At 31.9% G+C, this 24978-nt stretch overlaps 6 protein-coding genes across 15 annotated transcripts in view; 3 read left to right on the top strand and 3 right to left on the bottom strand.

Moving 5' to 3' along the window:
- The window catches only part of Scalloped (TEA domain transcription factor 1 homolog scalloped), a 101473-nt gene extending 96331 nt beyond the window's left edge, over positions 1-5142 (top strand). For all 5 annotated transcript variants that reach the window (XM_070664016.1, XM_070664017.1, XM_070664018.1 and 2 more), the window contains one exon: positions 168-5142. In XM_070664016.1, the coding sequence (XP_070520117.1) occupies positions 168-281 (114 nt within the window). In that variant the 3' untranslated portion in view covers positions 282-5142. The remainder of the gene's footprint in view (positions 1-167) is intronic.
- Positions 5143-5320: 178 nt separating this feature from the next.
- Positions 5321-8297, bottom strand: Argrs (arginine--tRNA ligase-like protein). Its single transcript, XM_070664003.1, has 8 exons — positions 8161-8297; positions 7895-8044; positions 7565-7793; positions 6999-7423; positions 6772-6913; positions 6414-6676; positions 6068-6260; positions 5321-5971 (listed from the first exon to the last, which is right to left on the bottom strand). The coding sequence occupies exons 1-8, from the start codon at positions 8206-8208 to the stop codon at positions 5397-5399; spliced, it is 2025 nt and encodes a 674-aa protein (XP_070520104.1). The 5' UTR covers positions 8209-8297; the 3' UTR covers positions 5321-5396.
- Positions 8298-8363: 66 nt separating this feature from the next.
- LOC139106934 (thioredoxin domain-containing protein 9) lies at positions 8364-10733 on the top strand. 2 transcript variants are annotated; one of them, XM_070664038.1, is made up of 4 exons: positions 8364-8459; positions 8533-8782; positions 8941-9142; positions 9236-10733. In XM_070664038.1, the coding sequence occupies exons 2-4, from the start codon at positions 8606-8608 to the stop codon at positions 9496-9498; spliced, it is 642 nt and encodes a 213-aa protein (XP_070520139.1). In that variant the 5' UTR covers positions 8364-8459; positions 8533-8605; the 3' UTR covers positions 9499-10733. The 2 variants fall into 2 exon arrangements, with proteins under 2 accessions (XP_070520139.1, XP_070520138.1); XM_070664037.1 differs by having other exon boundaries at positions 8398-8782.
- Positions 10075-14635, bottom strand: Scm (Polycomb protein Scm). 4 transcript variants are annotated; one of them, XM_070664001.1, is made up of 9 exons: positions 14241-14633; positions 13775-14068; positions 13482-13711; positions 12769-13336; positions 12307-12516; positions 11625-12185; positions 11249-11403; positions 10994-11105; positions 10075-10733 (listed from the first exon to the last, which is right to left on the bottom strand). In XM_070664001.1, exons 1-9 carry the CDS (start codon positions 14263-14265, stop codon positions 10720-10722), a joined length of 2169 nt encoding a protein of 722 aa, XP_070520102.1. In that variant the 5' UTR covers positions 14266-14633; the 3' UTR covers positions 10075-10719. The 4 variants fall into 4 exon arrangements, with proteins under 4 accessions (XP_070520102.1, XP_070520100.1, XP_070520099.1 ...); XM_070663999.1 differs by having other exon boundaries at positions 10075-11105; positions 12307-12513; positions 14241-14635; XM_070663998.1 differs by having other exon boundaries at positions 10075-11105.
- A 68-nt stretch (positions 14636-14703) lies between these two features.
- Positions 14704-24978, top strand: part of LOC139106938 (sex-regulated protein janus-A) — a 44326-nt gene continuing 34051 nt past the window's right edge. The window contains exons 1-2 of the mRNA XM_070664048.1: positions 14704-14821; positions 14990-15160. Of these exons, the coding sequence (XP_070520149.1) occupies positions 14770-14821; positions 14990-15160 (223 nt within the window). The 5' untranslated portion in view covers positions 14704-14769. The remainder of the gene's footprint in view (positions 14822-14989; positions 15161-24978) is intronic.
- The window catches only part of LOC139106917 (phosrestin-2), a 32764-nt gene continuing 22972 nt past the window's right edge, over positions 15187-24978 (bottom strand). For both annotated transcript variants that reach the window (XM_070664008.1, XM_070664009.1), the window contains 5 exons: positions 22166-22313; positions 21540-21740; positions 21005-21168; positions 17371-17652; positions 15187-17245 (listed from right to left, as the gene is read on the bottom strand). In XM_070664008.1, the coding sequence (XP_070520109.1) occupies positions 16961-17245; positions 17371-17652; positions 21005-21168; positions 21540-21740; positions 22166-22313 (1080 nt within the window). In that variant the 3' untranslated portion in view covers positions 15187-16960. The remainder of the gene's footprint in view (positions 17246-17370; positions 17653-21004; positions 21169-21539; positions 21741-22165; positions 22314-24978) is intronic.

Below are 24978 nucleotides of genomic sequence, written 5' to 3'. Positions count from 1 at the left end.
CCTTATTAATTCTGAAAAAAAAAAAACTTTTTTTATCCTTTTATACCTTCTAAAAGACTTAAAGACTGTTTTTTATTCTATTTTATTAAATCTACTACGCCATGTACTTGAATGTACATCGTGTGTGAAAAGAAATGTGTTTTTGACTTGTACTTTTACCTTTTCAGGTTGTCACGAACAGGGATACGCAGGAAACATTATTATGTACGGCATATGTGTTCGAAGTATCGACGTCTGAACACGGTGCACAGCATCACATATACAGATTGGTCCAAGACTAGCCTGCTTGAACCTGCTCGCTATGCAGCCATCCACCCCCATCAGTGCCTACCATCACATAAAGATCATCCATACACATAACACACATGATTACAATGTGAAAATATAATATACATACATTCCTCTATTCTAAAGTTATTAAGATCAAGCATTTTTTCTAATTCTTCCCTTGTTTTTTTATTTTAAAGGCTAGAAACATATTGGAAATGTGCGTTTTTTTTTATTAATTGTATATTTTATATCGCATATGACACATATGACAAATCTAGATAATGAGAGGCAAGGAGTAGTGTAAAAAAAGAAATATTTAAGTAAAAAAGAAATCAATTTCTTTAAAATACAACAAACTTAGAATAGAGGAATTTGATTGCGCGCGATATGTTACGTAAATATGTGAGTGTAAACATGCTTACACTTACTACAGAATACTACAAAATACTTACACTTAATACAGAAATATTTTCGCGTCCATAGGAGAGTTTCGATGGAAAATATTCGGTCGACGATATTTAAAAAATTAATATATAACAGATATGAATATTGGATAAGTAATAGATGTTAATAAAACATCAATTTACTTACAATTTGGATAAATTCATATACAGTGTACTGCACATGTTATTTTTTTTTCTTTTGCGCGTACATTTTTTTTTTGTATGCTAATTTCATAATTTTTACATTTATGTAAAATACTTTTTTTTTTATTTTGAAGAATTAGTTTAGAGAGATCAGAAAATGAAAGAAATAAATTACAATATTTCAACTGATTATGAACCGGCTGTGCATGCTAAGGAATTTAAATTAAAAATGAGAAATTCTAAGTACTGTATAATAAATATATTATAAATATCTCAAAAGAGAGAGAGAAAGGAGAGAGAGACGAGGAGAGGTCTAATTTTTATCCTTCCGAGTAGCAACATAAAACACAGTGAACTGAATTTGTTGCGAACGTTTTCCCTGAAACTCCTTAATAAGGACAACTCTATACACACATATGTACACATATATAATAAAGTACTGGCCAGCCCGAGCTTGAGTTTGATTCAAAGTTTATACTTTTAGTTACATATTAGGTCAATATACAAGTATTTGATATAATGTAAGAAGAAATTTTCTTGCCGTTATATCGAATACTTTATGACCATCGCACACTTATTTTTATATAAATTTATAGTAAAATAGAGATTAAACAGACAATTTCATACACACACGTACTACAGCCCCTCTCTACGTACATATACACAATCATACATATATACATACACACACACAGTGTGTTTTTTAAAGTTCGCCTATTAACTACATAGCATTATTTCTCATTGAAAATTAAATCAATTTACTACGTAGTTAATAAGCGGTATTTAAAAAAACAACCTGTATGTAATGATTACAACCATCGTCTCGTCTAATCGACGAATTTATTTTTAAAAATTATTTAAAAATAAACTCATCGATTAATTTTCATAAAGGGTATCGATTTTAATAAAGAGGATATATTATAATAAATTAATTTAAAATTGACAATAAATTTTGGTAGAAAATTATGCATAAAAGGATAGAAATGTCCAACAAAAAGAAAAAAAGCGAAAACCAAGAAACAGACTCTGATCTCGGAAAGGCATGGTACCCAAATAATTGATTTAGTATTATAGTTTTATTATTAAATTAGACGATATAGAGACTCTCGAGACAGAAAATATTCACACACAGATATACATATATTACGTATAAGATATATATGTTAAATATTAATGCAATGATTACAATTTACATTGTTATGATCGTGTATAAAGTTATCTAAATAATTTCTAAGTTTTAAAAGAAATGGAGATTTGATCGAGAGATAATGCCATTATGAATTTTTTACGTAATATAAAATACAATGATATATTGTTTTTAATTATCAGAATTAAGTCAGAAAAATAAAAAGTGGAACATCATGTATCAACATGTATGTTTTAAGCTTTGTCGCAGAGCTGCTTCTCCCATCGTGCAAAAATTCTTGTTACTGTAAGAATCGATACTGCAGCGATTATTAATGTATAACAGAAAAATGATTATTTTTATATATTTTTAAAATTTAAATGTACTTGCTAATGTGCAAACATACTCTGATTAGACAACCACACTTAGAGAGAGAAAAAAAAATGTGTTTGTATTATAATCGCTTTATTTCGTATTCTAAGATTTTTTTTCTATAGTTCTTACTGATGAATGATTTTTCTTACTTAGCGTACTTTATTTGTTTTTATCTTTTTACACTTACAAAGCGATATACCAGATCAATATATATCGATTATACAGATGGAAGTCGCCATCATAAGTTATAGCTATGTGATAGGGACTTTGATTACTACAAAATCCGATTTTGGCATTTTTTATCAGAAATGTATTAAAATCAATATTGGAAAATGTAAAGAGATATATGATTATGATAATACGGCAATTTTGTAGTGACATGAAGCATTGGTATTAATTATTCAGCCGTCTGATATCAATATTACTCTCCAAATCTCTGTGAATTAAAAATATTTTTCAAAGCATTGATACAAGAGAATACAATGGCCCGTTGCAAAAGAAAATTCGTACTTAATAATATAATTTACACATTACACATACATGGACCATAGAGAATTTACATACAGATATTTTTAATGAACTTAATGACAATTGTTTAAACAAGTAGAGGACCATACCATGCAGTTGACTTTATTTAATTGCATCTTTCGTATATACATATAAAATTATGTATAATAATTGCACAAGAAGTTTTTACTTATTTTTTAATTCGATCTGTTGTGTGTTTCCGAAATAGTTGTCCATCGAGCAGTAAATATTAACGTAAGCAAGAAGAGGTCGTGTATATTTTAGTATGATAATATTATGTACCATATTTTTACTTTAATTATCTTTTACGGAACATGTGGCAATGTATTTTGATCTCTTTTAGTCAGAAATGTCGCTTTTTATTTGGGATGAAAAGTGAATTTGCTATGGGTTGATTGTAATAGAAAGGAATTTATGTTTAATCGATATGTGAATGTGTGGTTTTTTTAACTGGCAGCTTTTATATGTTTTACTCATTGTTACCGTTTTTCTTTCTTTCTTTCTTTTCTTTTTTTTCTTTATTTTAATAGCTCGGTATCTATTTGAAAGCAAGTCCCCCCCTCTTTGGAAATAAAAGGGTTAGACGTAAAAAAATGCATATAAGAGAATGACTTTCTATAGTATTTTTTAATAATATGTTCACTTGTAAGTACGATTTTTGAAAGTCACTTACGACAGTATTTCTTTCAAATGGATACTAGCTAGTAGTAATTCATTCGTATCATATCGTTTTCTTTTTTAAATACTTATATATCTTTCATCAATATTAATACGAATTGTGATTTAGCAAAAGTTATTTGCACATCAAATTGGAATTGTAACCACAATAATGTTGTGTATAAATAATTTTGTTTTACAATACTCTGCTTGTTACAATAACTATCAAAAATATAAAATAACATTTTCTATTTTCCATTTGCAATAATTTCAATAAACATAGCATGTAATGTTCTCATTATATGAATACGATTATAATTATATATTTACAATATATAAGACAACGTCTCGTGGTTACATATCGAATTACTTAATAATGCATTATTGTTTTGAAAGATACAGATATTTGGTTTAATCCTAAATTTTTATTTTGAATGAAAATTTATAAACAGGAATATAAAACGAACATGAAATTGAGAAAAAAGAGCACCGACATTAATATTATTGACATTTAACGCGTAATAATTTTAAAGTAAGCAAATTACATTTATAAGAAAAGATCATAAAAATATATATTTATCTATATCTTCTGTGAAGATAGAAAATAGTACTCTTTCACTCTATATTGATGCTATCGAAAATCGAAGCCCCATAAAAAAAAAAAGATACAAAATGCAGAAGTAGATTATGAAAAAAAATTAATAAAATAAAATAAAATAAAGAAACGACTCGCAGTGTACACAATAATATACGATATCGATTGATTGACAGATTTGTTAAATATCTTTGTACATATTTACATGAAGACCATGAGAAATTATTCAAGTTCCAGCAGCTACGTTTTTGGAACAAGTATTTCCTAAATGAGAACAAGAAACTGTTTTACTTGTGACTCATTATGAATCCAGTTCCATATTTCAAAAATGAATTATGTAAAAATTTTAAATATTTTCATAGAGACTTATTAATTTCTTTTATATAGATACAGTATAATATAACAATAGATGTCTAATCATTGATAATTTACTATATTTTCGCTTGTTTAGTAAGTTAGTAATTATTTTGTTAAATGGCTCTATACGTTTATAAAATATATTATTTACATTTTGTATTTATAATTTAAAAACATAATCGAGTTATTAAAATACATTTATGAAAATAGAATATCCTTAATTGTGCTTCAAAATTGTATTATTTATCTCCCATCTCATTAAATCGAATATTATCTCTATGAAAGTATTGACTACATCATGTGCGTAATTGGCTTACAAATTCGGCAATTTTTCAGAAATGTGTATCCTTTTAAAATTCTATTTATTCATATCCTGGAACTGCCATATCAAAGAATTGAGCTTGATTGTAAAAATGATTAAAAAATATTCATCAGAAAAAAAGGGAAATAAAGAATCTACTTGTACATTATTATCATAAATAAAATGAGGATCAAAGTAGTTGTTTTAACGAGTAAAAAAAAATTAATAAAATGATATATCATTAAATTAGAGGTTTAAAATATAATAGAACTCGGTATATGTACAGTATTTGAAAAAAACATGTTTATAATTTGTATGGAGAAAATAAATGATTGATATAAAAGGATTTTATATTTTTATTACAAATCTCCTGTGTACGTATGTTTTAAGTAAGTTTTCTTTTATAAAATTAATTCATCTCGCTTATATGCAAAGACGTATTTTTAAATTATGAAATACGACACACGGGGCCACTGGAATATTTATAAATATGTATTTAATAAAATTTTATTTAATTTTATACATTCATGTTTTTAATTGTTAATTTATTGTAATTGAAAGTATACATATCGTTTGCATATATGTATACATCTTTCTTTTTTACATTTGTGCCACGGGTTTTAAACCTAATAAACTGAAGCATTGTTCTAAAACAAGTGCAGTCGCTTCCGCGAGTAAGAGACGTCCCATATTTACTTTTACAATTTGACCAGATTGATTCTTTTCCACACAATAGCATTTATCATAAAATTCCGTAAATGCACACGAAACTTCGTAACAAAATTCACACAACGGATGCAAGTATAGTTCTTCGTGAATGTTAAGAATTACGTCTGGAAATTTCAGCAGTACTTTGGCTAATTTCCATTCTTTTTCATGATCTAATGAGATCGGAACTTCATGCAAGCTTTGTTTCAACTTGTCCTTCGTGATATTCGCTGTTCTAGCGATAGAACGAATTCGAGTTAAAGCATATAATAAATAAACAGCTGTATTGCCTTTATCCTCTAACATTTTATCAAATGAAAATACATATTCGTGATTCCTATTATGTGATAAATCGGCATATTTTATGCATCCATATGCTATGGATTCTTGGGCTTTTTTTAATTCTTCTTCAGATAATATCTTATCGCGTTCTTTTTCTTTTAGTTTCTGTAGTGCTCTCTTTAACCCTTAAATAGTAATAATAATAGTACAATAAACGATAATCAGATTTTTTCAAATTTAAATAAAAGATAACAATCAAACAATTAAAAATAACTTATTACCTTCGTCCAGCAAATTATTAAGTTTTACAGTGTCGCCGGATCTGGTTTTAAATTTTTTTTTGTCTTCACCTAAGACAACGCCGAAGCCAACATGATCCATTCTGTGAAAGCTTTTCAAGATACCTGCCCTTTTTGCACAACTTTCTAGCATTTGAAAATGTAGAGATTGACCAGCATCTGTCACATATATCAACTGTAAAATTACAAGATTTATTACAGAAAAATTTTATTACAAATTTATAGATGAATAATTATTACGCTCGAGTCCGTGTTCTCTCTAACACTCATTCGTGCGCGCCGCGCACTTTCGTAGACAATGCACATTATAATATGTAAAAATATTTACCCAATCTGCTCTTTCTTTTTCAATACGATGCTTTATAGAAGCCATGTCTGATGTATCGTATGTAAAACCGCCGTCAGATTTTATTATAATAAAAGGTATTCCACTACCATGTTTCTCTCCCCACATTACTTTTCGTCCATTGTCTTCTTCCAACATATTTTTTGAGTCTAACTCTTTAACTATTACTTCCATATACTTCTGATAAAATGACTCGCCCCTTTCTACCAATTTAATATCCAGTCGAGTATATACTTTTTCAAGTTCTGGATCAAACATAAAAAACAAATACTAAAATATTTAATTTCGCATAAAATTAAAATAATTCTACAATTAATAAATAGCTGTTCGCTGCTTTTACCTTGCCTAGATACGTCACATATCATTTTCCATGCTTTTGTTATATCAGGCTCAAAAGCCTGCAATTTAACGACACACTCGTATGCACGTTTTTTGAATTCTTCATCTCCGTCAAATCTGATTTTAGATTCTTTATAAAAAGTCTATACACATATAAATATATGAATAATTGTTATATTTATTTTAAAAATAATTGCAACTATCACAGAAATATAATTATATAATTACCTGAAGATCCTCAAGTGGAGGTACAGTGCTTAAATAGTTAGGAAACTTATCTTGAAGATGAGCTATCAACATACCAAATTGTGTACCCCAATCACCAACATGATTGAGCCTTAACACATCATGTCCTAAGTATTCTAACAGTCTTGAGATACTGTCACCGATTATTGTAGACCTTAAATGTCCTACATGCATTTCTTTGGCAATGTTAGGACTAGAAAAATCCACAATTATCCTCTTCTTCTTAACATATGGAGGTGGAATTTGGCCGGAGGATAACCAGTTGCATAAAATTGATTGACCAAATTCACGTTTTACATATATGTTTATGAATCCAGCACCAGCTATTTCATATTTCTCAACAATAGGGGATATTTCCAGCTTGGACATAATTTTTTTAGCAACTTCACGCGGAGGAACTTTAGTACCTGCAATATAATTTAGTATTTAAATTACACAATTTATTGTCTACATTAGCAAATAAACTTTTTAATTTTTTTCTAGTACCAAACATCTATATAGCTTTATTTAAAAAATTCAAAAAATATTTTTAGATAGCTAATTTTTACCAGAAATACTTAGTTGTTGTGCCAAAGGCATAGCACTGTTACATTGATAATCTCCAAATTTAGAATTAGTGCTAGTAGTTACTATTACTGGTGGGTCCACTATATCAGGATAAGCAGCACTGATAGCTTTATTAAAGACTGTGCTAAGATTATCTAATATACTGATTGTATCTGCACTTTTTAAACCTTCCATCCTATTGTCTAGCTTATTCCTTTGCATTTCCACAGTCTAAAAAAAATTATTACGAAAAATAAAAATATGGATAAAATTTTAAACTAAAAATTCCTTTATAGTGATAAATAAAAGTATATATATTAATAAAAATCTACCCTTTTAAGTATCATTATCCGATGTGTCAGCTTCGCATTCTCCTGCTGCAATTTTTCAAACTCTTCCTTACTCCTGTCGCTCGAAATGTCAGCTGTAACACTCTGTTGTAGCGATTCAAGTTGTAGCTTTAAACTTAGTATTTCCTTTTCCTGCAACATGGATAACATGTGGCTCACATAACCTCGCAATTATTCGGCAATCAAATCGCTACATATTTTTAGCGCAGTAGCACGATATTAAGAATTAAATTGATAAAGAAATTTACCGCTGTAGCTGCTCGTTCGTTAAGCAAATCTATATCTTTTTTCGACATTATTCCTCAAAAACCGTTGACAACGTAACAAACTTTTTCTGTCGTTCTCCACGCAATCATTCAATGCATTCATACTACAGTTTGAAATGAGAAAGTTAAAGGTGCCTTTTCATGCCGACGACGCTGACGCTCGAAACTTGAATTTCCAACGCGCTTCCGCAAGAGCGAAAAGGAGCACCTAACGTCTCTTATCTTTTCATGCCCAGTGCTCCGCTTTCACAGTATTTCACATCACAATATCTCCGTATATGGTTAAGAAGTGCCTTGAAAATATGACAGACCGTCTCTAGTTGTCACTGTAATCTTTTATATCTTATTTATCAGATCACAGATCAGTGGGAAAGAAATTAATACCCTTACCGGAATATTCACAAGTATTTCTCCGATCGACAGCACCATGGACGCTGTACTACAACAAAAAGTCATACAAGTTGCGAATCATGTGGAGCAGCAGTTGGATGCGGAATTGGAAAAATTGGATAATTTAGATATCAATGATTATGAAAAAATACGTATGCACAGACTAAATGAGCTAAAACGTATGCAGAAACAAAAGCAGGACTGGCTGGCTTCGGTAATATATAATGTATATTAAAATTGTAATGTTATTTGTATGTTCATGCTATTTTGTATAGCAGCTTTTACTTGTAGTGAAATATTTTATTTAAATTTGTATATATTACTAATGTAATATTTGATATGTATATATATATAAAATTATGTTATTTATAGGGGCATGGAGAATATGCTGAGTTATATGATGAAAAAGAGTTTTTTGAAGTATCCAAAAAGTCTGAAAATATAGTTTGTTTATTTTACAAGGATGATTCTCCTCGGTGCAAGATAGTGGATCATCATTTCAAGATTCTAGCAAAGAAACATATTGAAGCAAGATTCTGTAAATTAAATGTTGAGAGATGCCCTTTTTTGACTGGTATTGTTGCATACTTTTCTAAGATAGATTTTAACTAAAGACATACTTGTAGTATAATAATATTAATAATATAAATTTATAAATTTATTACAGAACGGTTACGGATTAAAATTATACCCACAATTGCACTAATTGTGAATAATAAAACCAAGGATTATATCGTGGGTTTTACTGAGCTGGGGAATTGTGATGATTTTTCTACAGAGACATTACAATACCGTCTTGCACAATCAGGCGTAATAAATTACGATGACGATTTGCAGACTTCAGAAACCAACAAAAAATCGTTTATGTTTAAACCGTCCAAACCCAAGACGATCAAAGGACGTATCTCAGATGACTCTGACGACGACTGAGTCAGCCATTCAGACATATAAATTTTTTACGTTTATTGCACTCTAAGTTTTTTCATATATTAAATTTAATTAAACATTACGTTTTGTTTAATAGGTTTAACAAATTTTTTACTTCGTTTTATATGCTTGCAAGAATTGTTTTACACAAATAAAAGACAATACAATGTTCTGAATTTTGTAATAGAAAGCAAAATAAAAATTAATTTATAGCGCAAATAAAATAAAAGTATTAACTTTGTATACTGTATATAAATTGTCGTAAAATCGCATTGTAAAACGTGGGAGATTTTTATACATGTTATCAAAAATAATAATGTCGTAATTTTAAATACATAGTTAACTACAATTCTATAATTTAAAAAATGTCCTGAAATATTTATCTATAATTTATCACATACAAAAAAATTATCACACAACAGAAAAATTACTAAACATAGGATTTTCAATTTTTTTTGTATACTAGAAAGTGTACGAGTCTAAATTAAATCATCTGTAGCGTGGATCTAGAATCGATCTATAACAGGATAGTGTTGTCGGGATATATCAAATAATGTACAATAGGAAACTATAAAAATGTTTGCGGCAATGTCATGTATTATTAACAAAAATAGAGTAAAATAAGAAAAAATGTTTCCATTTGTAATATGTGAACGTTACTTATATAGAAGTATCACAAGACAAATATCTCGTTTACAATATATGTATTTCATGGTACTGCAAAATAATATACGACATAACTATATTTACAAGTATATGAAATATCATTAATTTTTGTGAGCATAATATGCGTAACATAAGAACTATATTAAATTTAATATATTTATCACTACTTATTTCATACATGGAATTGAATTAGGCTAATTTAATACTTATAGGACAATGGTAAATTTATTAACAAAAATACTTGTGTTAGACCTAATTAATGCAAATTTTTCTTTTTCAAATAATAAAAAAAAATTTTGACACGTTTAAAGAGTTTAGCTTTGATTTTTGTTTTAACTTTAAAATTAAGAATATATAAATTTAAATTAGGGTTCTTTTTTTTGGGGGGGTTCCGATTCTCGAACTGTTACGAAACATTTTTGCATACGAAAGTGACACTACGCGTACACTGATCGATCGTCAGATTGAACCACACCACATAACAAACGTGTACTATCACTATTATATGCAAAAGTTTTTCACACAAGTTTAAAAACCGGGTTCCTGGTCATTCATGATTTAGTTCCTACAATCTGAAATAATAATGGTGAGTGACCAGAAGACTTAATTGTTAATGTATATTGACATTATCATCATAATCGTCAACAACCTACAGAATGAATCTTTAAAAAAAAAAAAAACTATCCATTAAGATTCATCCTGTGTATATTATTTTTATTATTGAAAACAAATCTAATTTTATTAATTGATTGAAATGCATAAAATACATATATTTCAGATTACTATACAAATATTTATATATGGGAAAATCACATAAGTAAATGTCTTCTACCTTTAATACGGTTTACCAAATTACAAATCTTAAGTGCTGGCCCAAGTTTCAGTCCCATATACTTCATCATCATGTCACTATTGAGAAGAAGTAAAGCTTTGCCATCAATTTCCTAAAAATTGTTAATTTTAAAATTAATTTTTATAAGATATCAAGAGGCACGGCAGTGCCTCGCGCCAAGTATAGGCGCAGCGCACTACCGTGTCTCTTATACGCGATATAAAATACGATAAATGATTATTTATATTAACTCACATGTTTTCTAAATAAATCGGCATGCTGTCCTAACGCTGGATCTGTAATAGCGATGTAATGTATTACATCTTCAATAGTCCATTCCGCCGGCTCAGTAGAAGGAATACGATTTCCCGAAGTTTCAGATTGAGTAGTAGACGTCGCTGCTTCTAACTCTGTATATAAATGATTTTTAATAAGCATATTATTTCATGAAAATACTATTTAACATCAATTATATATTTAAACTTTCGCGATGGCATAAAATTTGTTAATATCTTATTTTCAGCGAGAGTAGTAATTATTCACATATTGTTAAATAATAATTATGAATATTTCTGCATTTCATAGCTTTAACGGTACTTATAATAAAGTTTTATAGTAACCAAGTATTTACCAGGACCCGATTTGCGAGCTTGCTTGCTTGCAGGCATATGTGTTTCTGTAGAATTATTTGTACTTTGTACAGTATTTTGTTGTACATGTTGTTGTTGAGTTGACGTTAAATTTTGCTGACTTTCTGATGACCATCTTCGTTTCTCTCCTACAATGTTATTCGCTCCTTCATTATTAGTAGACTGCGGTTGTTGTAGCGGTGTATTAGGACATTTAATGCAGGGTTCTTTCCTTCTAACTAACATATATTCACACGCACGGAGATCTTCAAGTTGCTGTCTTATGTACGTATAGAAATCTTCCTCTTCTAGGAAAACAGGTAATCTAACAACGGCAGGCTTTTTCAAAGTTCCCATACTCAAATTTATGGTTTCGCCGCCTTCGCCATTTCTCAGTAAGCCCAATATCTGGCTGGGATTCATGGCTGCCATTAAAAATGCTTGAAAAATATCTCTTGCAACAGTTGTCATAGGACCAGTACCAAATTGCGCTGGCATAGCTTTCACTTTTCGAAAGTCAAAATATGGTCCACAGTAACATTTATGATTGACATAAAGTGTGACTGCAACATACAATTAAATCATATAAGTTTTTTTTTTCAGATAAGCTTATTTTTTTTTTTTTTTTGTAAAAAATATCGTACGTTGTATACGTTTAATATAAAATTAGAATTATTTAATTACCGTTTTCAAGCGGCTTGGTATTTGTGCTAGTGTCAGGTTCTGTGGCTAACTGTGGTGGTACATTTGAGCCTGTAGGACTTACTAATGCAACTGCAGATTCTCTATTGTTATTGTTACTATTATTATTAGTATTAGTATTGCTTCCTGAGACTGCCATTACTAACATTACGTTAGATCCAGTAGACCTGGATCTAAATTTGTTGGGACCTGCTATATAGAATAAAATTAAAGATATTAAACAATCTTACAATGCATTGAGTTACTTATTTAAATACTAACATTAAAAGATGTGTACCACAGCTGTAAAAGAAGTAATCACTATAATTACGATTATAAGACGAAGTAACCGTAATTGATTATTAAAGTGGTCACTATTTATACAGTTCTAATGTGCACTAATTTATTTACAAAAGCTGCATTTGTAGAAGTTATAAAATATATATAATTAAATTATATATTTACATTTTTGTCTTGGTGGCTGCAATGGATGTCCGCTTTTGAAACACCAGCCGGCAGGGAAAATATCTCGAGAGTCATAACGACACCAGTAATCAAAAGCACCGCGCCAACCGTCAAATGTTATATGTATCATCTCATCCTTAACTGCACCGATAGTCGCGGTACATATAAGTTGTGGATTTTTTTTGTCAATTGCCTCTAACTTATGTCCAACTTTAAACAAATTAGATCGTGGTGTCTTTGGTTCTTTTTTAAATACTTTAGCTGGTGCCATTTCGGCACCGTTTAAAGTTTTAAGGAGGAACATTGGCCAACTCGAAGCATTCATACGAAAGCCTAACGGCGGTTGAAGCATCCCACCAGATTTTTCGCAGTGGCCTATCGGATGTATCTCATTACTATCAACCAGCCGCCAGAAATCATTTTTGTTATCAGAGCCATCTAATCTTAATCTCAACCGCGGGCCAAGGACGCCAACTACCGTAGCGATACAAGTTGACGTTAAATTTCGTGGATCTAACGCTTCTAATTTCATATTGATCTTAAATTCATTAGTTGGTGGAATTTCATGCTGAAATTAAAGCAATGTGTAAAATATGATGTTAACTTCGTTTTCTGTAAAGCATCCTGTATATTTTCGTAAGTATTAAATAAATATTTTTTACGATAATAAAGTTAAATAAAAATAATACTAAAGAGAAATTATCACTCAATACCTGTTTAAAACACTCGATTGACGCCGCTGTGCTATTTGTTTCCTTCAAATAGAGATCCCAATCAAAAGTCTGATAGGTTTCATATTGAAATGGTCCAGTAGATGTTGAAGGTGGATGAGATACAGTTGTGTGACTATTTGGACTTGTGTAAGATTGCGTCGACGGTACATTATTGCTGCTTGATAATCCAGATGGGGCAGGGGATGGAACTGGAGATGGATCCCTGTTACCTACAACATTGACATTTAAATTACTACAAAAGTTTATCGTTACTGAAACACGTTTTGTCTTACTTTTCTTTGTATCCACTTGTGCCTCCTTTTTCTGATATACATTTAAACAAAACCTAGAGCAAAAATCCCTTGTCTGATCAGTTTTTTGTTCTAGTCTAAAAGGTGTACCTCTGATCACATTTTCGCACTGAACGCAGGTACCGCGTGCGTAAGTTTTACGAGATTCAGATAGACAAGTTTCTGAACAAAATTCCTTCTTGCCGTGTTGCGTGGGCAAAACATACTTGAGCGGCTGTTTAGTCTCTCCGCACCACGTACACGCCAAATTCTTCGACTTTGGCGGTCGTCCTGGACCTGCAAAATACGAAATGATACAGAACACCCGTCTGCCGAAAAGCAATCTCGATGACATTCGCCGTCGGGGCGTGATCAAGTGACAGGAAACCTCAATGAGCAAAATAAAACGATGACAAAGCGGGAAAGAAACCAATCGAATATTCAAGCGAGTAAGGTTATTTCAGCATACCTCGCACTTTGTTATGCGTCGACATCTTCCGTATGTGGCTGAGCGACTGTTAACGGTGAAATCGCCACGGGGCCGGACTAACGCAACCGTAAGATCGGGTCCATATTCGTAGCCTGTTCGGAAATAAATTTCGGCGCCAAAGGCTGCCGTGAATCAAGGCCAAACGATCCTTCGACTTTGCGCCACTCGCGCGGTCACCAATTAATCACTGAGGACCACTCGCGCCCGAGAACGCAGACGCCTGCCACTTCTTTTACATGAATTCTACTATTCGTCGTGCAATTCCACTGGCAATTTTTTTTTTTCGTACCAGCGTAACTCAACGGGTGAAATAGTCTACATGTTTAATGTCGCGCATTAGAAGTTGTTGTGTCAATCCGCCATATTGCTTTAATTTGGCCGCGCAATCAACGCGATCTGCCGGGCCGCGCTGGCGAGACTCGTCGACTCGCCAACATATGACAACTGACCAATCACGTTCGGCAAACGAGACGCTTGCTCTATTCAACAGCTTGTGCTCCGCAAGTTTATGGCCCTCATCCGACTAGCGTTTACGTGCGGCCGGCAAATTACTCCAAAAGGTATTTAGAATGATTGCGGCGTCGATGCTGCATCACGCGTTTAAATTAAAATATTTTATATACGTTGATCTTTATTATAATATTTTTTTCGTCAGCTCGGTACGAACGTCGTTGTTAACAGCGCGACGTGATATATTAATAGACTATCAGGTTATGTCTTTATTACAGACGTACCAAGTATACGTCGATTTGGCAGAATGTCTCAGTTATTGGATAATGTGCTCGACGTAGACATCGACGGCCACGGAAAATTCAAATATATCCTGATTAATGTGCAGGACAACGTGAACAAAGCTAGCAAGAAGATCGTCAGAGGATATGCGAGAGCGCAGTGGCACGGTGAGTCTTTTTTTCTTTTTCTTTTTTTATCTCATTGTCAATTGCCGGCACCACGCATTGACCAATTGTAAAGAGTTATAGTATCACATATTTATTTTATTCATTATTTACAATGCTAAAGATACAATCTGTACATCTTTACATATCTTCATTGGACAGAGAAGCAATTAAAGTACTATATATGACAGACATTAATACCAATCTCGTTTGGAAATGATTATTATGATTGATTTTCTTTTCAATTAATCGCATTAGTTTATTACTTTTTATAGAGTTGGTCAGTCATGATTATATTTATTTTCGGACGAAAATATTTAATTACGTAAATTGTTTCATTATTACTAAATGGAAAATATTAATAATGTGTTATAGACAGAGTTGATAAAAAAATAATCACTACAATTACGATTATGATTATTTGTAATCGTTATGATTCAGTTATCGATTACCAAAGTAGCCACTGCTTATAGAGCTCTGGTTATAGATTGTAAAAAGAAAATTTTTATAAAATTTATACTCCAGATAGGTAATTTTTTTTTATTTATGTTTAAATGTACTTTCATTTGCGAATACTTGTCAGTATTTTTTTTTATCTTGGTCATAATTATAGTATCGAAACTGCAACTTGTGAAAAATTTTTCTTTAAGACTTGAGAATCCTTTAAAAAAAATCAAATTTACAGTTATTGAGAAATGTACAATTAAACTTTTATCTAATGACAGTGAGATAATTTGTACATCGATCGATATTATAATAAAAAATAGATATCTTTGTCTTCTTGGAAAAATATCTTTGATATTTTTAATTCGGTATTACTTAAGTATAGATAATCTTAGATAAATTCACAGTCTGTGTGCAAAAATTAAAAAACACTATTTCTTTATATGATTTCGAAATTAAAGAATGTAGAATTTAATTGCAAGTGATTAAAGTGGCAGTAGGAGATACGTCTCGTATATTAATTAAACGAATAGATAAATATAAACGTAAGTCATTTGAAATTGATTTACATTCACAAAGTTTCAGATGGTTAACAATAAAATTTTTATATTAAAAAAATTTAAAAGAATATGTCACACACACATATATCATCTTGTTTAATGTTGTAAATATATAGGGCTACATATGTCTTAGGAGATCTCATTTACAGCTTTAGAAATTTGTGACGGTAAAAAATCAAGTTCAATGAAATTTATCTCTTTTGAGAAATATGACTTACGTATGATATATTAGTAGTTGCACACATTCGCTTACAATAATAACATTCATCGAAAGGATTCTTTTTTTTTTTTTTATTAAGAGCAATTAAAATCTTGCTACGATCTGTGCGATCATACGATACGAATTAATGGCGAATAATTTTTCGATCCTTTATGAAAATACAGTTAATCATGCATCTATAAAACTTTCTCTACGAAATCTGAAGCGGAATCAATTATTAATTATTTTCTGCGTATATGGCTTTCAAAATTTGTATTTTACTTCCTGCAAGAAAATGAACAATCTATTAGTACGCGTATATTCAATGAACCTAATGACAATTGACAAGAGTTTTTACTTATGAGAAAAGGTGAGGAATCACAACGATAGTGCATGCAAAATGCTATCAGTCAATCTCCTCACTGATACGAGATTTTCACTTGTTCGTATTTACTAAGAGGCTCTTCTGAAGCAACACCAAGCTCTTTGAATGGTGATGCTAAGTCTACAAGCTCTGTGGTTCGAATTTTTGATGGATTTAGAGTCACTGTTTTTCCTGACAGACGGGCGCAACGTAGCGTCGCCTTGTCGCACCTGCTCTCAGGTACTATCACCTTCCTCTCGGTGTTCCACCAGGTCTACGTCGGTTACCCTCGACTCTTGTTCTTTAATGGTCTCCAATTTGTTTTCTTTATTTTGTTGGCCGCTACTGCTGTCAGATTTTTCAGTGGGATTTTTCTCGCTCGTAGTCTTACCAAATTCCTTCGGCGTCTCTCGAACGGGGGACGGAAATTCTACGAGGTCCGGATCCGTGTTATTATGCATTAGCGTGAACGGCAATTTTAAAGATACTTCACCGCCCATTGCCGAAATAAAAAGTTTTACCTTTAAGAAGAGACGGCAGATTAGCGTTAGATTTTCTACAAATTCCTAAAGAGTATTTGATTTCTTTAAATAGATAAAATTTGATAGTTTTTATTACTATTTTTTTTTCTGATATATAAAATTACCTTCACATAATAAGATACGTAAATCGTGTAAACGTTCCGATCGTCAGGTCCGTTCCTAGGATTAGCAACCGTCGATGCCAGACTCGCTCCCGTTTTCGTGTAGCTGTCTTCTAAGGCAATCCAGTTCTTAGTCGTGCCTTTAACAAGCCTGAGAGTGTACGTTTTCTTCAAATTACCACCTGGACCCAAAGGACAGTCCTCTTGCGAGGACATGAGGGCCACGACATTTTTAAATTTGCCATTACTGAACATACAAACATCCACGTGTTGCACGACAAATACCTGCAAAGCAAAAACATTTCTTTGAGCAATATAGATTATTAAATGAAATAATTCAACGTTTCCTAAAGTTCAGTGTTGTGTTTATTGTTTTATTTCATTTTATTTTTTTATATCTTAAAAAGAAATAGAGACAGTTTAATTTATGTAGAATTTATTTAGAAAGTTATCGTTTCAGATAATTACGGTATTTGGCCGTTGATTGTAACAGAAGCACCTCTAAAAAGCGTAATTAGTTTTACATATACGCAAGATAAACCTTTGAAAGAGCTTTTGTGAAATTACATGTCGCTTTAAAATGTTTTAATGGCTAAATTTACCAAGCTTTTTCAAAGCTTTATCCCACGTGAATAGAAAATTAAATTTTGGTAACATTTTTGCTGGAAGCGGAGGCAAAAACCGCAAATTTTTTTTTTTTTTAACGATAACTTGATGAAAAATGGTCGTTCGTGTTTTAACGTGATTTTTTTTTCCAAACTTTTTGCTAATCGGATTTTCCTCGAACATCTTAATTATTATTTATTGAAATTAATTGCTATTTGGTTTGTTACATCCACATATATTGCCCACGGGGTTAAATTTGATTAGGAAATGCTCGTATAATATACAGATGGTCAGGGATTGTCAGTTTGTTTGCTTAACTGTTGGAACAGAGTTGACATGGGTTTGCGCCCGCCCTTTCGAGCTGGTGAATATCGGCAGGGTGTATCGTGCACCTATTTTCAAACAACGCTCTCCATTGCTGTTAATGAAGTAGAGCTCAAAAGCGTCCGATGCGAACACAATTTCCTGTCACGGCGTAACCTTTAACGTTTTCTTCGGGTTGGCTTCTCCTCGGGGAAAGAGATTTTTATTTGAATATCATAAGCGTTCGCATAAGAAGAGAATGCTGCTGGATGGACCCACGCGAATTATCACCATAGATGAATCTAATTCAGTTTCGTCGCCTCTTTGTCGTCTCTTGCTTCTCGCATGTGTGCGAGGTAAATTAAATTATATTTTTAATGCCTTTTTTCACACAGAGTTCGTATCAATTTTTTTCTTTTTTTGTTGCGTACGTAAGCTTACGTCAGAAGTAATTTTTTTTATATTGTCGTTAGGAGATTCGAATAGTTAAGTTTGAGTGGGAAATAATTGAGATAAAATAGAAACGGTCAGTAATAATTAATCTCAAATATTTTTAATAATTTCGATATTAAAATAATCTTTAATTTAAATTAAATTTCTAATCTCTATTAGATTCTCCGTTTTTTTTTTTTTAAACAGATTTTTAATACGTTATCTGTTCTAAGTAGTACTAAGTAGTACAGATAACGTACTAAGATGATAGTAGAACATAAAGCGAAGCGACACTTGATTCTGAACGTTTCTATTTGTCTCTGGTATCCGTCTGTAGTCTTATTGCACAAGTTACACACTTACATAGTCATAAAGGTACATTGAGAGAGCTGAATTAGATTTGCTAATTTTGCATAAAGATAGCGAACTACAGACACCTATTATATCGCAAGGGAGTCGTAAAAGGAGCGTTAAAGTGCAGTTCTGAATTACGTTTGTTAAGAATTTATCAACTAATGAACACTTTTTTTTTTTTTTTTACCCAAAATATTTAAAAATTATAAAATTTCTTTCTTTCTCTCTCCTTCCCACTTATTTCTTTACTACGACAATTAGCACGAACTTTTTTTAAATTAATGACGACATAAAGTTCATCTATTTTTAATTGCATTTGTAAAATTCATAAAATTTTTTATTTAAATTTACGGAATATTACCGTCATTCGAATCTTGTGAACTTTGCGTACGAGTGTAATATTTATTTTCGCAATATATTTTCAACACTTGCGTCCGCGTAATTATAAACGATACATATATAAATGTTATACTGAAACGTGACTGCTGTGCAAATATTTACTCCCACTCAGAAATTAGATCGGTTACGAAGTTTCACTTTGTGGCGAACCATCAGCGATGCATGTTAGTAGTTTAGTGCAAATGCAAACACTACGGGCACAGAAAGCCAGGTAATCAAGTAGTCATGATGTAAGAATATTACACGTAGAGAACGCGATGTTTCTCATTTCTACCTACCGAGTAGGAAAACGTAGGATTTATTTATTCAATAAATGGGTATGCTCGCGCAAGTCTCGGAATATTTATTAATTTTAGTTTTCTGCGGCGGGATATGACCACTATATTACCGTCCAGCATTTAACTCTAGCTGTTTAATTCTCCGAAGCCGATTAATCATTCTATTGTAACAGGTTGCTAGGCGTTGAAAAAGGTATTTAAAGAAAAATAATAAAAGAAGCTAACAGAAATGAGAAAAACGTGCAAGGAGTGTTTGATATTATTCCATTTAATATGTTCTGTTTTTACTCAAGTAAAGCTTAATCTAAAATTATTAATGTAAAATTGCTGTAAGAAAACTATTATTTGAGAAATCGTTAAATAACATTATCTTGGGTTCACGATCAAATTATACGCGTAATTTATGGTTCACAAATGTACAATAGACTATTATTTGATTCGTCGTGATTTATTTCTTATTGAATATTGAAAAAATCACCGTTCTTTTGTTTAGACAGCCTTTGCAAAGAGTATTAACAAGAAGCTATTTAAGTTTGAACACATAGAATAGAATATAACAGTGTGTCCTTATCAAGCAGCTAAAGCAATTTCATCGAGCCCGTGGGATATGAATGTTCTAACGAGCTTATTAAATTTACGAAAGTCCAACGAGGCAATAGTTAACTTGAAAACTAGAAGTGGTGCTAGTAGCTATACCTCTAATTAATAAACGAGACATCGCGAAACCAAAAACATCCTATCTTATTAGTATTATTCAAATATTTTTTCACCAAGTTATGACTAAGTTAATTAAGAGTTGGGATTGATACACCAGTATTGCTTATTAGTTCGAGATTATTCGCAAAAAATTGAGCTTTCAGCAAGAGCTCAATGAAAAATTCCGTAAACGAATTTTTCGTACGATAAATAATTTTTTTTTAAATTTTTTTTATGCGCCAATATTGTTTTGATTGAAAGAGATTTTTAAATATTTTTTTTTGTAACGAAACAATTAAAGTTTAAAATAGAATAGCATGCGATTTTGAAAGTAGTGACGGAAAAATCAATTTCCTAGCTTTTCTTTCAGTGTTACACTCCATGTGCGCGTAATATTAAATTTTATTTTACGTTAGCTAAATCCGAGATTTTATATGCACGTGATACATTTATTAAAAGTATTTATTTATAGCGGATCTTTTATGAAACGGTAATAGAAATTATTTTTGTGTTGCCTGCATTTCGATTGAATGTAGGTATCTTTGGATATACATATGTATGAATCGTACCTTTATTCTTCTTACTGATTTGCTGCTATTGTTGTTAACATTGACGTGGACATTGATCGAATCTCCGTGTTCGTAAATTGCTTGCTCTAGCCTTGCCTCCAACCTGACACGTCCGTCACTTAATAAAAATGGCTTCTCTACTGCTGCATGTGGTCCCGCGTTCTCTGCGAAAATAAAAGCAAAATTCTATGTGTCATTTGTTCCAAAAGTGCGCGATAAATGAAACAAGATCGGTTTATTAATCGAGATAATGATATATCAGAAAATATCTTAGTAATTTTACATCAAATCCGAGATACGTGGTATTCATGCACGTTTAAAACTTTGTCTCGTCTCGAATATCTTAATCCGGACCACCGTAACTACATTGTTCATAAATAAATTAGAGCTGCGCGTTAAAAAAAAAAAATTAGGAAATAATACAATGCAAATGTAGATGATAATGGCAATAATTAGAGCATGGGACTTAATGACAAGTAAATGTATGTTAATGTATGCGTTGTATATTAAGAGCGTTATGCTAATCGTGACCAACCATCGTCCTCGATGATCTCGTTTTCCGCTAACGCTACTCGTAATTTAGATTCTTGGATTTTCGAATCGGTTGGTGGTTCTTGGGAGAGAGGCACGCTATACATAGTTGTCGAGGGTAAGGGCGGCTTCGTGGCTCGCTGGATCACCCGAATGCCCATCCTGACGGTAGTTTTACGATGCAATCGTTCGTCCGCTCGTTCCGCTAAAATTTACCGTAACCGTTAAGACCCGCCGATTTAGTGTACACTGAGAGACAGATATGATATTTATCGTCGCCGTGGCAAATGCCAGGATCTATCTCTTAATATGCACTAAGCGATCATCGCCCCGACAAACGCATATCTATTCTTCAGTGTACGGTATATGAATCTATTCGCAAATTTATCGCGAATAATCGAACAGATTTTGCGAGAAAACGATCTTGCTGTTGAATTTATTTTAAAGAAAAAGAAAAAAACTTAGGAAATTTTTTTAATAGATTTAAGAATTATTCTCTTCGCTCGTGAACGTTTGTAATTACTCTTCGCTTCGAGTTACTGTACGCCATTTCTTTTATTCGAAGTAAACACGTTTGTTACAACTGAGGAAATAAAGTCCGAATACATCGGCAAAGTTTTTTCTACTCACCAACGTAAACTCTGATGTCGTAACTGTTACCTATAGGTGGACCATTGTATTCTTTAGCTGGTACTAGCTGTACGGATGGTGGAGCGATTGAGGGAATTTCTATGGTAAACGCGTGTGCATTAGGTCCTAACCTTTTGATGAGTGCTTCCTGTGGAAAGAAATGTTCGGTTCATCTCAATTTCTCTTTGCGTCTTCCAGCTTCATTTACTCATTAGATAATTGCTGAAATTAATTTGCGAAGCGCTTCCGTTATTACGAAAAAATTTTTACATGTGCACAGGCAGTGTTGAAATTAATTCTCTTCGCCAGAAAAATATCAAAAGGCATACATATTTTTCGGATATCCAATTAAAGTATAATTAATTTGTACGATTCAGTTTTGAAACACATTTTTGATACTTCGCGTTGGTAATTGGACGTCTATGATTATTAATGATTCTCCTCGACAGCTTTGTTAAAGAAACATCGCTTTTAAATTTACCGAGGTGATGTTAATTGTTCTGATACACTGTGGCATTGTTACGGTTTCGGATAGACTGCGGCGTGGAACGATGCGTTGTTACACGTTACCATAATGCGCGTGTTATGTTTTGGTAAATGCCGCTGTTGGAATATTCCAGGCACGTATTAATGAGAATTGTATATTGATCATGTACTTTCTGTAATATTTGAAATTCGACGATCCTCTTATATCACGACCTACATATTTCAACAAGAATTCCCGTGGTATGTACACAATAACGATTCCACGGTGCGTATTGATTCGACGTATCCTTCCTCGATGAGGAGAACCTTCGGTTTTACACCGCATATTAGAGATACCTTCGAATTCTTTTTCGACAGATTGCCGATCGTTCTGTCAAAGTCGCGACGTTATTAAAATACTGGCGAGCATTTATTAATAATTTTCATGCAGTGCAACGTACTTAGTATTTCATCATATTTATGACAGCCTAAAATGTAAATTAATTCACTGCATTTATGAAACATAGGTGTAGAATAAATATTAAGAATACTTCATGTGTCACTGTTTTGAAGAATTAATAATGAATAATTTAATCTCTCGCCAGTTTACGTGGAAACGCATTTAGTAATTTTTGTTTCCATTATTAATTTGTATCGTGATCCCTGGATATTTCGCAGGGCTTGACCAGCCGGAAGGCGTACTCGATAATTAAAAAAAAAAAAGTTAAAAATAAAAAAAGGTTAAAAATAAAAAACAAAAAATACGCACGTATATACATATATGTTATATATCGACTGTGTTTTCGCGGATATTTTTTTCTGTCCCAGGACGCGGCTAACAGCAATTTATTTCTTTGGCTTGCCGACCGTCTGTCGTGCAGAGGGAAATATAGTGATGATGTACACATGAGGCTCGTGGCGTTTTGACGTTCAACGTGACCCGAAAAGATTTGTTTTTATCTGTTAAAATTCTACGGCAAGAATTATTTGCACGTGTTGAGAGATTTATAGATTCTTGAATGCAACGTCGCGAGACGTTTCTTTTTAATAAGCCTGATGCGATAATTTTTAACAATCCATTAAATTGATTATTTCCGGTTTACGAAAAATAATTCCCATTGAATCCGTTCGACTAAATGCACTCATATCTATTTTCGGTATTTCGTGCGCTTCATCTTTCAGTGATAAAATGCCTTTTCCGCGCACATCGCGTTTGTACTTTATCGATTCTGGAATTGGGATCGCCGCTCATTGTCGAATGCTTACGCAGAAAAGAACAAGGACGCGGTAATAATTTTCACGACGGTTTTTCCATCGTTAGGTCAAGGTCCATTGGTGATGACCGCGCGAATGATTTTATGGTGCATCTACTCGAAGATTTTTGCTGAAGATTTCAGATTTTCCTCGGCGAGCATGTTTTCCACTCTCCTCCGAGAGCCCTTAACGAAAATTCAATCGTAGGATTCTCTTGACGTTATCGATTGCCGTCAATAATACGCAATTTTGTCCTGAATTGCTTTTGGACATTTTCTGAACAAACTTTCTTAAAGAATACACTGTGGAATATATTATACTGTATTTAAAGTCAATTTTATCTTTTTTTTTTTTTTTTTTTTTTTTTTTTTAACGAAAATATCGAGGGAAAAGTATCGTCAATATTATCACTTGAGAAACATAGAATTTTCAATATTAGGTATACAGTAAATCTTCGTTGATATAATATAAATTAGTATAAATAACACAATGCAATAAAAATGTTCGTTTTAAACTAAAACGATAAAATATATTTTATTGTTACATTTTTATTACTCTCGTTTTATATTTTTTAATATCAACTTTATAATTACAGCTTTTGTGCATATGTGTTTTCATATACATATATATATAATTCGTGTATGTACATAATTCGGATATATATAACACGAAATCTCACGTGTTGTACATCTACCATGCCTTGTTTCACCGAAACTCGCGTTTCTCTGTTTTTCGTGAATTGGATAATGCCAGCATTTAAATGAACGCGTGCTCGTGGCTGCATTTCAAACAATTTTATTGTGTAAATGTACAACGTGTAATATCATGGCCACGATAATTAATATGATTCATTGAACCAGACTTTTATTTAATCGTTCTCACGATGTATTGGCAATTAATATGAAAAAAAAAGAAAATAAAGAAAAATAGTATAGAAGCGCAACATTGCAGTTTTGTACAAATCGTTTAGTGAGTATTAATGCTAATTTTTCTACTTAATGTGCAGTACGATATATTATTAAATCAATATCTTTATCAGTGTATCGTTGAACAAGGATGGTCGGACTAATTATGGAGTTCCACAAATCATAGTT

Source organism: Cardiocondyla obscurior, linkage group LG12 (genome assembly GCF_019399895.1).
Source record: "Cardiocondyla obscurior isolate alpha-2009 linkage group LG12, Cobs3.1, whole genome shotgun sequence".
In the NCBI taxonomy this organism is placed as follows: domain Eukaryota; kingdom Metazoa; phylum Arthropoda; class Insecta; order Hymenoptera; family Formicidae; genus Cardiocondyla; species Cardiocondyla obscurior.
The sequence above is the reverse complement of the archived record's forward strand: the minus strand, read 5'-3'. Positions and strand labels throughout refer to the sequence as shown.